This window comes from Pangasianodon hypophthalmus, chromosome 20 (genome assembly GCF_027358585.1).
Source record: "Pangasianodon hypophthalmus isolate fPanHyp1 chromosome 20, fPanHyp1.pri, whole genome shotgun sequence".
Classification (NCBI taxonomy): domain Eukaryota; kingdom Metazoa; phylum Chordata; class Actinopteri; order Siluriformes; family Pangasiidae; genus Pangasianodon; species Pangasianodon hypophthalmus.
This window is the reverse complement of record NC_069729.1, coordinates 6,691,192-6,705,440: the sequence shown is the minus strand read 5'-3', so window position 1 is coordinate 6,705,440 and position 14,249 is coordinate 6,691,192. Positions and strand designations below refer to the sequence as shown.

At 38.1% G+C, this 14,249-nt stretch overlaps 1 protein-coding gene across 3 annotated transcripts in view; it reads right to left on the bottom strand.

The window, feature by feature from the left end:
- The window catches only part of cpne5b (copine Vb), a 119,840-nt gene that overhangs the window by 12,991 nt on the left and 92,600 nt on the right, over nucleotides 1-14,249 (bottom strand). For all 3 annotated transcript variants that reach the window (XR_003403967.3, XM_026935734.3, XM_026935735.3), the window contains 4 exons: nucleotides 10,050-10,096; nucleotides 7,477-7,658; nucleotides 6,440-6,567; nucleotides 2,904-3,006 (listed from right to left, as the gene is read on the bottom strand). Coding sequence is in view for 2 of the 3 variants with exons in the window: in XM_026935734.3 (XP_026791535.1) it covers nucleotides 2,904-3,006; nucleotides 6,440-6,567; nucleotides 7,477-7,658; nucleotides 10,050-10,096 (460 nt within the window). In the remaining variant the exon portion in view is untranslated. The remainder of the gene's footprint in view (nucleotides 1-2,903; nucleotides 3,007-6,439; nucleotides 6,568-7,476; nucleotides 7,659-10,049; nucleotides 10,097-14,249) is intronic.

The window sequence follows — 14,249 nt, the reverse complement described above, 5'->3', positions numbered from 1 at the left end:
CAAAACATTTCTTCATGGACCTCGATTTGTGCATGGAGTATTGTCATGCTGGAACAGGGTTGGGCTCGACTGCCTCGTTCCAGTGAAGGGAAATTGTAATGCTACAGCATACAAAGACATCCTATAAAATTGTATGCTTCCAACTTTGTGCCAACAGTTTGGCGAAGAACCACATATGTGTGTGATGGTATACAGTGTGTGATGTCCACGAACCTTTGGCCATGTAGTGTATATAATCACACCCCAGTATAATTCATTTCTACCTATCACAGACTAGACTAAGAGTTGTTCTTACTGCTATATTTTTCTCCATCAAATATTTGCTGGAAAATAGTACTATAACTGTACTGGTGGGTGAGAAATACAGAAGCCCATCTGTGACCTGCTTTTAAAATAGTGGTCAGAGAGTAGCTTATGGTAACTGCATTTCTTATAAATGATACATGTAGTTCTCCACACTAAGCCGAGAACCTGAATGGCAGAAATAGGTCAGCAGGCCCCAGAAGGATCCCTCAGGACATGGTATCAACACACAACACACTTTAGTCTTCCACCTTCTACATGCTGCTATGTGAGCTATTGAAATACTCTATCTGGTCTGTTAACTGATGTGCAATGCTGATTTCCAGCCTCAAATAGTGCTCCACTTTTGGCACAGTTCCAGCACCAGCAGACATCTGTCACACTTTGAGCTTGAAAGCGAAGTGAAGAAGTGAAGAAATCAGTTTGGGGTTTAGCTATGGTTTTTTATTTCTGACACCTTCATGTGAACACTCAGTGGGAGTTTGGATATTTTAGGCAATGCTAAATTTCAAATCATGCACTTGCAAATGTTATTGTATGTGACTTATAATAAATAAATAATAAATACATAAACTCATCAGTGCTTATTTCCTTTATTTAAATCTGATCTGCTTGGTTTGTAAGGCATCTGCTCTAGTACTAGTATCTGTACTAGTATTTTTGTTTAATCTAGAATCTCAGACTGCATTTTTACAGCTTGTATTTTGCATGGTTCCTCATCACAGAAACAACACCTGTTAACTGAAAGAAGCAATGCAGCTGGTGCTGTGAAAGTACATGGAAATGACAGAAGTTACAAAATGCACATATTTTCAGTCGATGTTTAATATTCTAAATCAAACACTCTATGGAAGGAGAGATTCGTCGACTCCTGATGCGGAGGCCGGCCGCGTGAGACACAGCAGCAGGCAAGATCTTAAAAGGAAGGTGTGGCTGTTCTAATGCTTCCATTAACAGTCGCAAATTCCCTTTAAATCCAGTCTGCTGGGAATGAGGCCGTTTTGCTGCACAGATGACTTGTTCCGCTGCTACAATTTCAGCTGGAGAAACAAGCTGACCACTCACCCGAATATAATGTGTGAAACCCGTTAAAACCAGAGCAAAAAATGGACAGAGTGTGCATACATGTACAGCATGTATTGTTACATTCAGTTCAAAATAGGCTCAGACCCTGTCCACACTGATATTTTTGAGGTGGACAGTGTCCAAAGAAAAATGGCATTCTGGGTCACTGAAAACAAAACTTAGCAAAAATTCCCTACAAGGTAGAGGAATTCTATGTGACTTGGACTCTGCTGACCAGGTTGTTAGTTTACGTTCTGTAATTTCTTATTTGATAATGTTTTCAATTTAATTTCACTTTGTTTTATTATTACAGCCTCATGTAGATGTGTCATGTGTCACAATGCAAGCAAACACTTTGTATTCAAGTGCAACATTAAGTAAGTCCATACTTAGGAATCCTGTGTTTGTCTTTTTTATTTGTTTGTTTTAAAACTTTTGGCTAATTGGTGCTTTTCTGCATTTCACCTTCTGTATGCATCTCAAAGTTATTCTTGAGGCATAAGAAATTCGATGCAAGTTTATGATATACAGGAGTTAGTTAAATGAAAACCTTGCAAAGAATTAGTCAAAGATAGTCAAATGAAAAGGTGCGACGTAAATTAGAACTGAATCAATTTTTTTTCTAGAGAAATCCAGCCACAAAGTGTTGGAACACACATATTGAATGAAATGGAGATTATGTAGAAAAATTATACACTTTTTTTTAACCAATGCAAAAAAAAAAGGGCTGTTGAGCAGATATGAGTGTTTTCGAAAAAAAAATGCAGTTTTCATGTGGATGGAGATATTTTTGAAAACCCAGGTCGTGCGGAGGGGAATTTATTTTTTCAGGTTAAAAACTACATTTTCAAAAATATCTGTATATCTGAAGTTGCAACCTGATTGGCTCCAGGCATATGTGTGTGCACACACTTCTATGTGCAATGGGAAAACAAACTTGAACACTGTGACACAATGAACTTTTTGGACAACATGTCTTTAAAAGTTATTTGAGAGTTTTGCTTGAAACAGTTTCAGGTAATGTGGTTGGCCATCAGTCCAAATGGCCTCTTCCTGTGAACGTAGATGGTTCTTGGCCACATACAGTCACATAAAGTACTAGACTGTCTAATGAAAGCTTGCTTGTGAGATAAAAAACTGACTGATCTAAAGAAAATGAAAAAGTAATTTCCACACTTGTACTGTAGCATAGGCCAAACATTCGTGCTACTGTTAATTTAAAGAAATATGTTAAGGTTACAAGTCCTTGACTGTCACAAGCCAAAAAAAAAAAAAAAAAGTAGGTTTTGGCTCTGTCACACACATTACCTCTATGATTGCGAGCAATATCCTGTCTGCATACTTACCATTAAAAGGAGCCTGAGGGTTTAATAACCGAGATAAAGATATTGGGTATTTTGAAATGGATTTTACAGTACTTCATTAAAATTCCTAGGTCAATGAAATATACATTTTTAAATAAGTAATATAACGAGTGGTAAAGCCACTTTTCTTTTTTTTTTTTCCTTTTTTTTTTTGGTGCGGTCTGTACTCACGTTCACAATGGCCTCTTTGGTCTGGGCCATATCTGATATGACTCCATCTGTGATAATGAGGAGGACAAAGTACTGTGATCCGTCCTGGACAGCCGCCGCATACCTTCATACAAAGCAAATAAAGAAAAGAGTCAGAAGAAAGAAGAAGAAAAAAAGACAGGTTTGTCCACGCTACTGGTCAAACCTTTATCTGCAGAACACTACTGCTGTACGTATGGTAACATCTCAAGATTCTAAGAGAGCTGTTTATTTTTAAATTAATTTCAATATTGATTCCAGATCTCTAGCTTTCATTTCCCCCTACTTTATGTGCTTTAACAAACCATCATAGGATGTAAATGACTCGTATGAATTGTATGGATCTCTACCATTCATGTGAGCCTGTAAAAATAATCATGCTCTGTGGGTGTATTTGCTTAAGAATAACCATGCTCTGTGGGTATGTGTGTCTTGCAGCGCCAGGCTTCTGGGTGGCACATCATGCATTAATTAAGCAAGTCTAATTCAAGCTTATCAAGATGGCTTTTTTAATTACAGCACAGAGGCCTCATAGTTAGAATGAAGATTTGCTCGCGTGATGCCAAGGAATGAGAGGAGGGTGTGGAAAGACTTCAGACATTTATGCCTTTCTGCTTTAATTGATACACACGCAGTTTGCTGCTCAGTGGTCACGCCAACGTGCATGGAATCAAATTACAAGAAGCGTTAGTGGACATGAGTTGCCATGGCTAAAAACACCTGCATGCTAGTGCAAGAGGGGGGAGCTTTCTGAATTAACAGACAACAAATGTGACTGACATTTTTCCTAAATGCTTTGATATTGGTTGATTTTTTTTTCCTGTTCACAGAGCCTGGAGTGTTATTGCGTCAAACCAGATATTTCATTGAAGCTACTGGAATACGAGGCAACTTCATCAAACAATGCAACGTACAAAATACATCACTGACCCCAACTTTAAATGTGAGGTGGTTTCATGCACTGAGCATGAGTCCAAGATACATGTCACTATGTCTTTTTGTGCCCATTATACAGTGAAAATGGAGATCATACAGTGTGAAAAGAGCATGCCAAACAGGTTAAGTGGTCCATGATGGAATGTCACAGGGAGAGAAATCACACAATGAGACCAGTGGAAGCATTTCAAACACCTTTCTAATGTGGTGATCTTGTGATGGTGAAGTCAATTACCGAGAAGACTTGTTTACTCTGATAGAGGATATCAGATGGCTTTGAAAGCACAGTGCAGGTGAATGAATAATAAAATGAGTCATTCTTCTACTCATGCATTGATTAAACGCATCAAACCAGCTTACATGTCTGTCTAAAGCTATTAGTATGAACAGTGTATGCATGCTGACATTTCAAGTGAATACAAATCCCCGCAGCCACCTTTTTTTTAAAAAAAAAAATAAAAGCATCATTTTAATTATGCAAAAGCCATGTCAAAAGACTGCTGCGAATGGCTATAAAACATGTAGGTAGAAAATAAAATTTTTTAAAGCAAATGCACACTTATAATAATACAGTATAATATACAGGTAATACTTTCTGCTGTACTTTGATACTAGCTACGTCTCAAATGGCATACTATGCGCTATATACTAAATGCTATACACTACCTAATTGACCCCTAACATACGGCACTAAACGGAGATGACAAATTATCATAGTTTTCATGTCATAACCTCTAAAGAATGTTTCTAAATCCAAAAATTTTCATTTCTGTACCTAATTTATGTCCATTGCACCAAGGCTGCCCCTTCTAATATGTATAGCAGCCTGTGACCATTTAGTGCAAAAAGTGTCACTTCATTTGATGAGGTAGTTTTAGTACTTCATCCAGATATTAAAAGCATGTGATATTTTACTAAATTTCCCACTTAAGATGCAGGAATTTACCATTTAATGACTTAAGGAAAGACAGGTAAGACATGAAGTAGTCTTCATTAATATAATCCCTCCTACATACTCAATAGGAGTGTAAAGCAGTGACACTATCTGTGCCCTAAACTGTAAGGTTTTTTTTTGTTGTTTTTTTGTTTTTTTTATTAAATATGAACCCTACCACTGTGCCCTAGGAAACCCTGGAAAACACTGAATAACCCAGAGCCCAGAGATAGAATGCCAGCACTGTCAGAATGGTGTGTGAATTTTGTTTCTGACAGTTCCTCAGTCTCTGCTTGCTACATCACTCGAGCTCATAATTGGTCTCAACTAGAAATGTGCACAGGACTGTTGACTGTTTTTAATCAGACCGTGACTGTTTGTACTTGCCTGCTGTATTTTCTAACGTATTTAGTTGATCCTATTTCCCAAAATATTTATTAAAAAAAAATAAAATAAAAACCTGTAGCGTAATTTAAACCACAGCAACCCTGACCAGGCCGTTACCGGTTGCTGTAAATGCATAGTGCATCGCTGCATGATCATGTTAAGGAACATGGTCTTTCTTTGTCCAAAGAGCTTCATATCATGAAAGTAAAACCTCTAGTCTCCACCCGATGCCATGTAGAACTCGATGCCAATGGCATCAACAAGGTCTCTACTGCCAACAAGTCTAGTCCCCCGTCTTACTAATCTGTATGCCTGAAATATGCTTAAAATCTAGGAAAGAAGCTACTGAGGAAGCATTCTGACATTTGACCTTGCTGTGACCTTGACCCTGTTTGGATCAATTCCAAAAATCTAATCATTGTAATCTGCTGGTTACACTGATAATCGATATAAAGATTTCAAACATTCAAACACTCGTTCTGGAGATATCACGCTAACGAGAGTATCAGACAGACACACAGGTGGAGGGACAGATGGATGCATGGCCAACCCGAAAACATAATGCCTCCATCACCTAGTGGCATAAAGAAATTAATAGTGCACATCCTATTCGTATCTTTATTTGTAATGGTTTAGAACACAATATCTGTTCATTCTGAAGCATGCATTCAGTTACACTATATGGCCAAAAGTATGTGGACACCTGACCATCACACCCATATATGGGTCTTCCCCATACTGTTTCCACAAAGTTCGAAACACACAATTGTCTTGAATGTCTTTGTATGCTTTAACATTATGATTTCCCTTAACTAGTACTAAGAGACCTAGACCTGTCCCAGTGTGACAATGACCCTTGCACAAAGCGAGGTCATAAAGAGATGGTTTGCCAAGTTTGGATTGGAAGAACTCTAGTGCCCTGCACAGAGCCCTGACCTAAACCCCTGAACACCTTTGGGATGAACTGGAACACCTTCTCGTCTGACTTCAGTGCCTGACCTCACTAATACTCTAATGCTTGAATGCACAAACCCCCAAAGACTCATTGCAAAATCTAGTGCAAAGCCTTCCCTGAAGATTTGAGGCTGTTATAGCAGCAAAGAGGGAACCAACACCATATTAATTTTGAAGTATTCAAGAAGCACATAGGGGTGTGATGGTCAGGTGTCCACATACTTTTTGCCATATAGTGTACATGTCTACTGTGTTGCATGGTATATGTTTTTCAGAATGTTTAAATGTTCAAATGAGTACAACATACCTGGCTACATGGTTAACCACAGGGGCGAAGTTTGTGGGCCCATAAAGCTGGACAGTCTTTAAGCTCTGGTGGTAGGCCTCCAAGATCCCCTCAATCCCATTACAATAGGGGTTTTCAATATTACCATTCTGCAACAGAGGAAGAGGTCAGTGTAATTTTGTCGGGTTAGTAGGTACGTGTAAAGATATCCATATAGCATTTTCTGAGCATAACCAAACAATATGACTGAAGACATGCTCAGGTGAGAAAAAGATGATATCAGTCTCTGTCAATAATATTTCGCCCAGGGAATCTTTTTTTTTTTTTTTTTTTTTTTTTTTATTGTTCTACCTGAATAACTTCCAGAGGTTTTTTGACCATTAGTGGCATGTCTCTCGTAAACTTTTACTGTTAATCACGAGAGAAACAAATCATTATGAGAGGTCTACATCTTACTGGAATGTGACACTCTGAACTATACTCCAGCGCATTGGATTTTATATGAAGTGATTATTAGATTAAAGGGAAGAATTCAGGTTGTGTGTGTTTGTACTAGGTAACCTATATAGGAATCACAGCCCCACAACAATAAAATTTGGTCTCCATTGCTCTATATGGGAGTTTATCATAAACTGACACAAACTGGAACTTCTAGATGCAGTTCAGAGAGAGTGGAAACAGAGGCTCTGATCAATTTAGCTTGCTTTGAGCCTGCATCGGTCCACAGGGAGAGCACAAATCCATAATCCCTCCAATGAGAAAGCAGGATAAATTGCATTTCTACACCATAACATACACAAGCAGGTACACCACATCCATCATTAGCAGGGATCTAGTTTTTGAACATTGAACCTAGGAGGAGGGCAAATAAGAAAGTTTACTTTTGATAAAAGGAAAGCAAGATAATGCATTACACATGACCTTCACTCAGAGAGGGGAATCCCCAGTATTGCAAATACATAAGGATTCTAACAATATTCTAACAATTCTTATCACTTAAGGAATGTAATAATCATGCTAATGAGGAAAAAAGCAGATATGTCTGCTTAATATCTCACCAGAGGGAACTCATGGGACACACGTCCATCCGGGGGTAATTTTGCCCCAAAGCCCAGTGCAGGAAACATCTTATCACTGTCGTAGTCCTGGATGATCTCTCCTACGGCCTTTAGTGCCATGGCATAGGCATTCATCTGGTAAGGGTTCATATAGTGGAGGGACGTGGACTGGGACGGGTTACCTAGACATCAGAGTTAGCATTGTGCTATATACAGTAGTGAAGAAAAAGCTACAGCATAGGGTCAATTTATTGTCATCTACCCTCAATATGGTATGTGTGTGATTACTATAGACAGTGTTACCCTGAACTGAGAAAAGGACAGAAAAACTCGAAGCCAGAGGACAGTTCGTGAAACCCATCATTAAATAGTTAAAACACCAGCTGTATAATTAAAAACTGCAACTGTTAAAGTCCAACATAAATACTGCAACACTGTAAAAAGCAATTCCAATGATTTATGTTTTCCCTCAGCATGCATGAACAGACCCACGCGACTGCTTTGGTAAGGCATAACCACAAGTTCTTCCTCTTGTGGTTCTCTGGCAGGGCGAATTCTGTATATTTAGAGCTTAATTAACAAACACATTTGAGTGATTAAAAAAAAAGATTCGCATAAACCTTTATTGACAGAATTTAGACTTCTATTATAATACTGTCATTGCTAGTCCTGCCAGAGTCGCAGGTTGCACTCTAATCACAATGTACACCCTTTAAACCACTGTAGGATCAGAGCATGCATAATAATCTGTTTCGTGTAGATTTTAAAATACTTATGCTTACATGCAAGGCTTTGCATGGTTTGGCTTCCCAGTATTTGGCTGAGCTTTTAACCCATTACACCTAAAAACGTGAACTCCGTTCTTCCAATTCTGGTTTCTCATTTATGTACTGTGGGTGATGGGGCCTTTTCCTCTTATACTCCAAAACTGTGGAACTCACTACCATCTGATCTTAGAAAAGCCCAGTCTTTTAGTGTATTTAAATCTTCTCTTAAAACTTATTTCTTTAGGATTGCTTTTACTTGATTACTTTTTTTTTTTTTTTTTAATTATTATTGCTATTATTGTTATTAATAATTTAATTGTATTTTATTATTAACTGTTTTTGATACATGTCTATATACTCTTATGTAAAGCGCCTTGAGAGGCCATTTTAACGACGCTATATAAAATAAAGTTTATTATTATTCTCTCTCTGTCGAGCTATTCTTCCTGATGTGATGACACATGTCTATAGCTGTGGCACCTATCACCTTCTGAACCTGCCTGATTCATCCTGATACCTCTTCTGCTTCTACAGTTGTGACTCACTTTCTGTTACTGTGATACTCTCATGATCTGCACTTCCCAAAACAGTTTATACCCAAGTCTCACCCTTGTTTCAGTGGATGATTTCACCTGGATATTGCAGATAAGTACCTAAGACCCGTTGCTCATTAACACAGTGAACAGGCAAAGGTCAAACCAGAAAGTCAAATGAAAAGAGAACTCGGAAAATCAAGGCTTGGATTAACGCTACAAAAAGATTGACAAGAATTTGCATAGAAACAAACAAACAGCAGGGTATACAAAGACAAATTAATCAAGAACTAACACAAAACAAGTGGACGCAATCGGGTAACAAACCAATGACAGAAAATGGGTGGAGGCAGGACTACAACAGGAACAAAAACATAAGTACATAGCACTGTGACACCGGCTTGCTCATTAGGGATCTAAATCTACATCCAGGCTTTGTAAAGCTGCTTCATGACAATATCGGTTGTTTAAAATGCTATACAGACAAACTTTTAATTAAACAGGGTTTCCATTCTTTTCTCAGTACAGGTTTGAAATCCATGGTAATCACCCATTACACTACAGATGTGGGATAGAGATTAGGTTGAAAAGCACTGGAGGACTCCTTTAAATAGGATATTATCCCATGTTGCAGGGTTATAAACTCGTATAAGAAAGTATAAAAAATGGAGGCTAAGTAGCATATTACACAGCAGGGGTCATTCATTCTTAATGTGATAGTGTCTTTAATCAGAAACCAGTATACACGAACACTTCAGGGGTGTACTCCACACCACCTAGGCTGCTGAAAAGCTATTCATGTGCTTCTTACTGTGCTGTTGAGTTTGAAGGGTATTTACTGTTGAAGGATTCTCTAAACAGCAGTTGTTCATGTTTAGTTGTTAGGAACAAATATATGTTCTCAAGCACATTTTCTTGGCTGGGCCACATTAGCTTGTGATTATTAATAGTCTTTTCTTTTACAGCTACTTTCAAAAGTATAGTAATTATTAGTAATTGCTGTAAGAACAGGAAAGTGCCATTCATCATCAGCAGGTGCAGCAAAGCCATTCTCTAAGCAGCCTATTCTGTACCCAGTTCCCCGCTGGCCAAGACTAGACACCCTACTTAGCGTTCACTTCAGATCCCCATTGCAGTTGGGTGTTCATTCACAAATATTAAAACTTTTGAACTATTAAACAGAAGAGGCATGGTGTTATATAGAGAAAGACTGGTTATGGGGCTTTTATGAGCTATTTTTAAATAAATAAAGAAAAATCATGTAATCACTTACCATTAGAAGCAGTGAAATCGATGGCCACTGTGAAATTGATTTGGGTCCTGGATAGAATTGCAAACCATGGGAAAAAAAAAAAAACAAGATGTCAATGTCATCATCAATACGCATCCTTGAGAATCTCAAGTGCGCATTTATGTGTAGATACTATGTATATGCTACAGCACAACCATACACAATCACCAATCACTTTAAAAGTAACCCCTAGAACTTCCACAGAATGGAAACAGCCAATGAGCGGCAGTTCTGAGGGCGGATGCACTCAAAGGAGAATTGTAAGAGCTAACAGGGAGGTTACGGTAACTCATAAAAACGCTCTTACAACCATGGTGAACAAAAAACAACGCAGTGTCCAGTTTCAGTGAGTCTGTGCCCACAAGAGCCTCAGATTATTGTTCTTGGGTGACAGGAGTGGTCTTCTGCTGTTCTAGCCCATCTGCTTCATGGTTCCAAGTGTTGTATGTTCTGAGATGCTTTTCTGTTTATTTGCATTGCTGTAACCCTCCTATCAGTTCAACCCATTCTGGCCATTCTCCTCAAAGACACATTCCCACCCACAGAACTACCTCTCAGATGTTATTTGTTTTTTTCTGTGTAAATTCTAGAGACTATTTTGCATGAAACCCCAAGAGATTAGCAGTTTCTGAAATACTCAAATCAGTCCATCTGGTACTAACAACCATACCACAAGTCAATGAATTTACATTTTTCCCATTTTGATGTTTAATGTGAACATTACCTGAAGCTCTTGACCTGCTTTTGCACAATTATATGCGTTGCACCACTGCCACATGAGTGGCTGATTGGACGATTGTATGAATGAGCATGTGTACAGGTGTTCCTAATAAAGTAAACACACGCACACTTATGCTTAATGGCATCAGTAGCATCCACTCCAGCTGGAACCAGGATTTACATCAAGCTATCCCACTTTAAGTTCTGTAGTGTTAAACAACTCATTTCCCCCCTGAAAAAGCATCTAGCCATTCACAACTCTGACCTGTCTTATCAGGATGTTATGAAGACAAATTCGTTAAAAAATAATAACAATAAAAAGAAAGAGTTCCTTTCCCAGGACTGCGAGTGTGGAACCCTTGAGCAAGACTACTGAGTCTGAATTTCTAAAATTTTGGATTAGATTGCGGCTCAGTCCTAAAAGATCTTCTGTATTCTGCATGTGTCCAGGAAAAAATGTGTTACCTTTGCATTTTCAATCAGATGTTAAAAGTGAAATTCATTCAAGAATATATTTTTCTCATTTTAAGAGACACTAATTCAAATCAATTAAAGCAATAGAGCATTGAAAAAAAACATAATCCAATTTTCTAAATGACTGAATTTATGCAGTATTAATCTTTCTAATTAGTTATGCACAATGCAACTTAAGGAAAAAAAGAAGCATAATACAGAGCACTCTTAGGGATTTAAAAGGGATAAGGACTAATACATTTATAATGAAAAGGGCAGAAAAGTACATTAACCTTTGAAATCCCTAGCTAATACCGAGCCTCTTGCCCATTTGTAACCTGGATTGTAATTATCCCCTTTATTAATTCATGCACGGCCATGTGACTTGCGAAGCCTATTCTGCATTCAAGCATGAATTACAAAACAAATTTGACAATTCAATATTTTGATGACTAACAGTGCAAAGGCAGCAAGGCGATATAACCTTCAAACATGTTTGGTAGTAGAATTAGTAATGTGCCTGTATGTTAGGGTAACGAAATGCTACTATCTGTGCTCCAAATATCAATATATTTATTTGGATTTAAACCCAAAGTGGGCCTGGCCTAAACTTTTTTCTTTTATTTTTTTTAACCCTACCACTATGGTGGAAAAAATGCCAGCGGTGTAAGCATGCTCTGGCTGTTCCTCAACCTCAGTGTTTATAATTAATCTAGTGATAAACTAATGATGCATTAGAAATTGGGTTCTTTTTTAATAGCACTCACACAGTTATTATTTTTGTTTGTACCTGCCCATGACATTTTCGAACAAATTTAGTTCCAAATTCCCGAAAATATAAACAAAGTACTAGCCTAATTTAAACTAAGGATGAATGAACATGCACTGTAAATGCATCACACAACATATTAATTAACATGGACTTTGTTTGTCCCACAAGCTTCATATCGGAGCACTGACTTGCACCTGCATGAAATTAAAAACCTCCTACTCTTGCAACTTTGTTGTTTTGTCTCAAAGGATCCAAGTCCCAGTGTACACCTCTAGTCTCAACTGAATGTAAACCTTTCTCGCAAGCTTTCTTAAAAAAAAGAGAGAAAATAAAACAAATAGTGCACTTCCTATTTGTATCTGTATTTGAATTTGTGTAGTGTAATCTGAATAGGCTGAATAACCTTATATTTGATTTACAATAATCTAATAATAGGAAATATTCTCATTCTCATATTCAAGATACTTTAATTTGGGTTTTTGTTTGTTTGTTTGTTTGTTTTTGTTTGTTTGTTTGTTTGTTTTGCAGTGGTATTCATATTTGATTACATCCCTACTATATAAAGAGTTCACAGAGTGAGAAAAGCTATTTTTAAATTAATTTTGAATAGTTATAGGGCATGATGCTTTACTGTTGTGTAAGGAAATGGCCTCCCCAGTACTTGCCCATGGCCCAGTTATCCATAAGGAAGATCCAAATTTGTCAGGTTGGAGTTACTGCAGTGTACTGCCCTAGAGAGCTCTTCACTTTGCACAAGCCTGTCAAGACTGTACACAAGGCCAAGCATTGATCACTGGGCAGATAGAAGCTCTTGTCACTAAGTATAGGCCACTCATTTGTCAGGCAGAATGCAGAGAGCATGTCTGCAATGCTGCAGCAGGTAGGATGACCACTATAGCCGTCTAATTATTGAGGATGGAGTGACGAGACACTGACATGGAGTGGCATTCCAGTGAAATTCCAATCAGAATGCCTGGCATGTCCTTCTGGGGGTAGGGGTCATTGGTTTTACTAAAAATATTCAATTAAATACACTCTTATTTTCACAGTGCTTCTTCTTAACACCACATGATGCTAAGTGCTAGGACGTCAGCCTTTAATAAAAATGCCAGGACGGGTCACATATTGGCTATTTGCCACTCAGCCGTCAGAGACCACCACAGATGTAAAGGTCAGTTTTTAATCAGAGCACAGTCTTGCTCTCGCAGCATGGGTTTATTTCAAACAAGTGCATGTACGCATGTGTGGCTGTGGGTGAGTGTGTGAGAGAAAGTAAGTGTGTGCGCAATGGTGGAGTGGTAATTGGGAGGGTCAAGAAAATTCCTAGTGGGCCAATCTTGTTTAAAACTGACAGTGTGGCATAACAAGTTCACATTTCTGAAGGTAGCTTGCCATAGCGGGACCTTGCTATCTTCTGAATATAAAAAAGTACTTAAACACTCATCATGAACTGTAAACAAATTCATATTTGTCGTATTTAGGGAAGAATATTAGTGCCTCTTCCCCTGCTACAGACCCTGTTTGCCTTGAATTACATTTGGTCAGTGAATTAGTTTCAAATGCAAGAATGAACAAAGAACAGCAAACCCAGCATCCATGGTCTTTCCATATTTTGGTGGAAGCATAGGCAAAAAGATAAAGAAAAAAATTGTGGTGTTAACTTAATAATGCTGACATTTAGTTACTATTTATGTGCAATGCTAGCAAGCTTGCTATTCTCAGTTACTGGGCTTTCATTTATGGACTATCAGCTAGCTATTTACTTTATTGACAGTGCAATGTTACAATGCTAGCTAGCTTATTTAACCACTTATACTTGGTGTATTATTCAGTTATCCATTTTAAGGCATATTTATCAGTCACTACTATGAAGTACTATGAGCTATAAACCTAAAAGGATGATGTGTATTTAGGAAAAGGTAAGTCTCACTAGCTGACAAGAAGTGTGTGTGTGTTATTTAACCCAATTTAACAGTATCTGTTGTCGGTGGGAGGAACACTATGGTCCCACTCCACCCGTATGTGCGCGTGTGTGTGTGTAATTGAAGTGGAGAAACGCAGGGCTCATTTGCTTAGTGAGTGTGTGTATGTGTGTGTATTCCACCTCCCTGTCCACTTAACAACGTGACACTGAGGATAATCCAGAGCTGTGTCAGTCCCTTCTTTACTTCCTTAATTACTATTTCATTTTTTTCTCTTTTCCACCGCTATGCGAGCCAACTCATAATTGCTTTCTA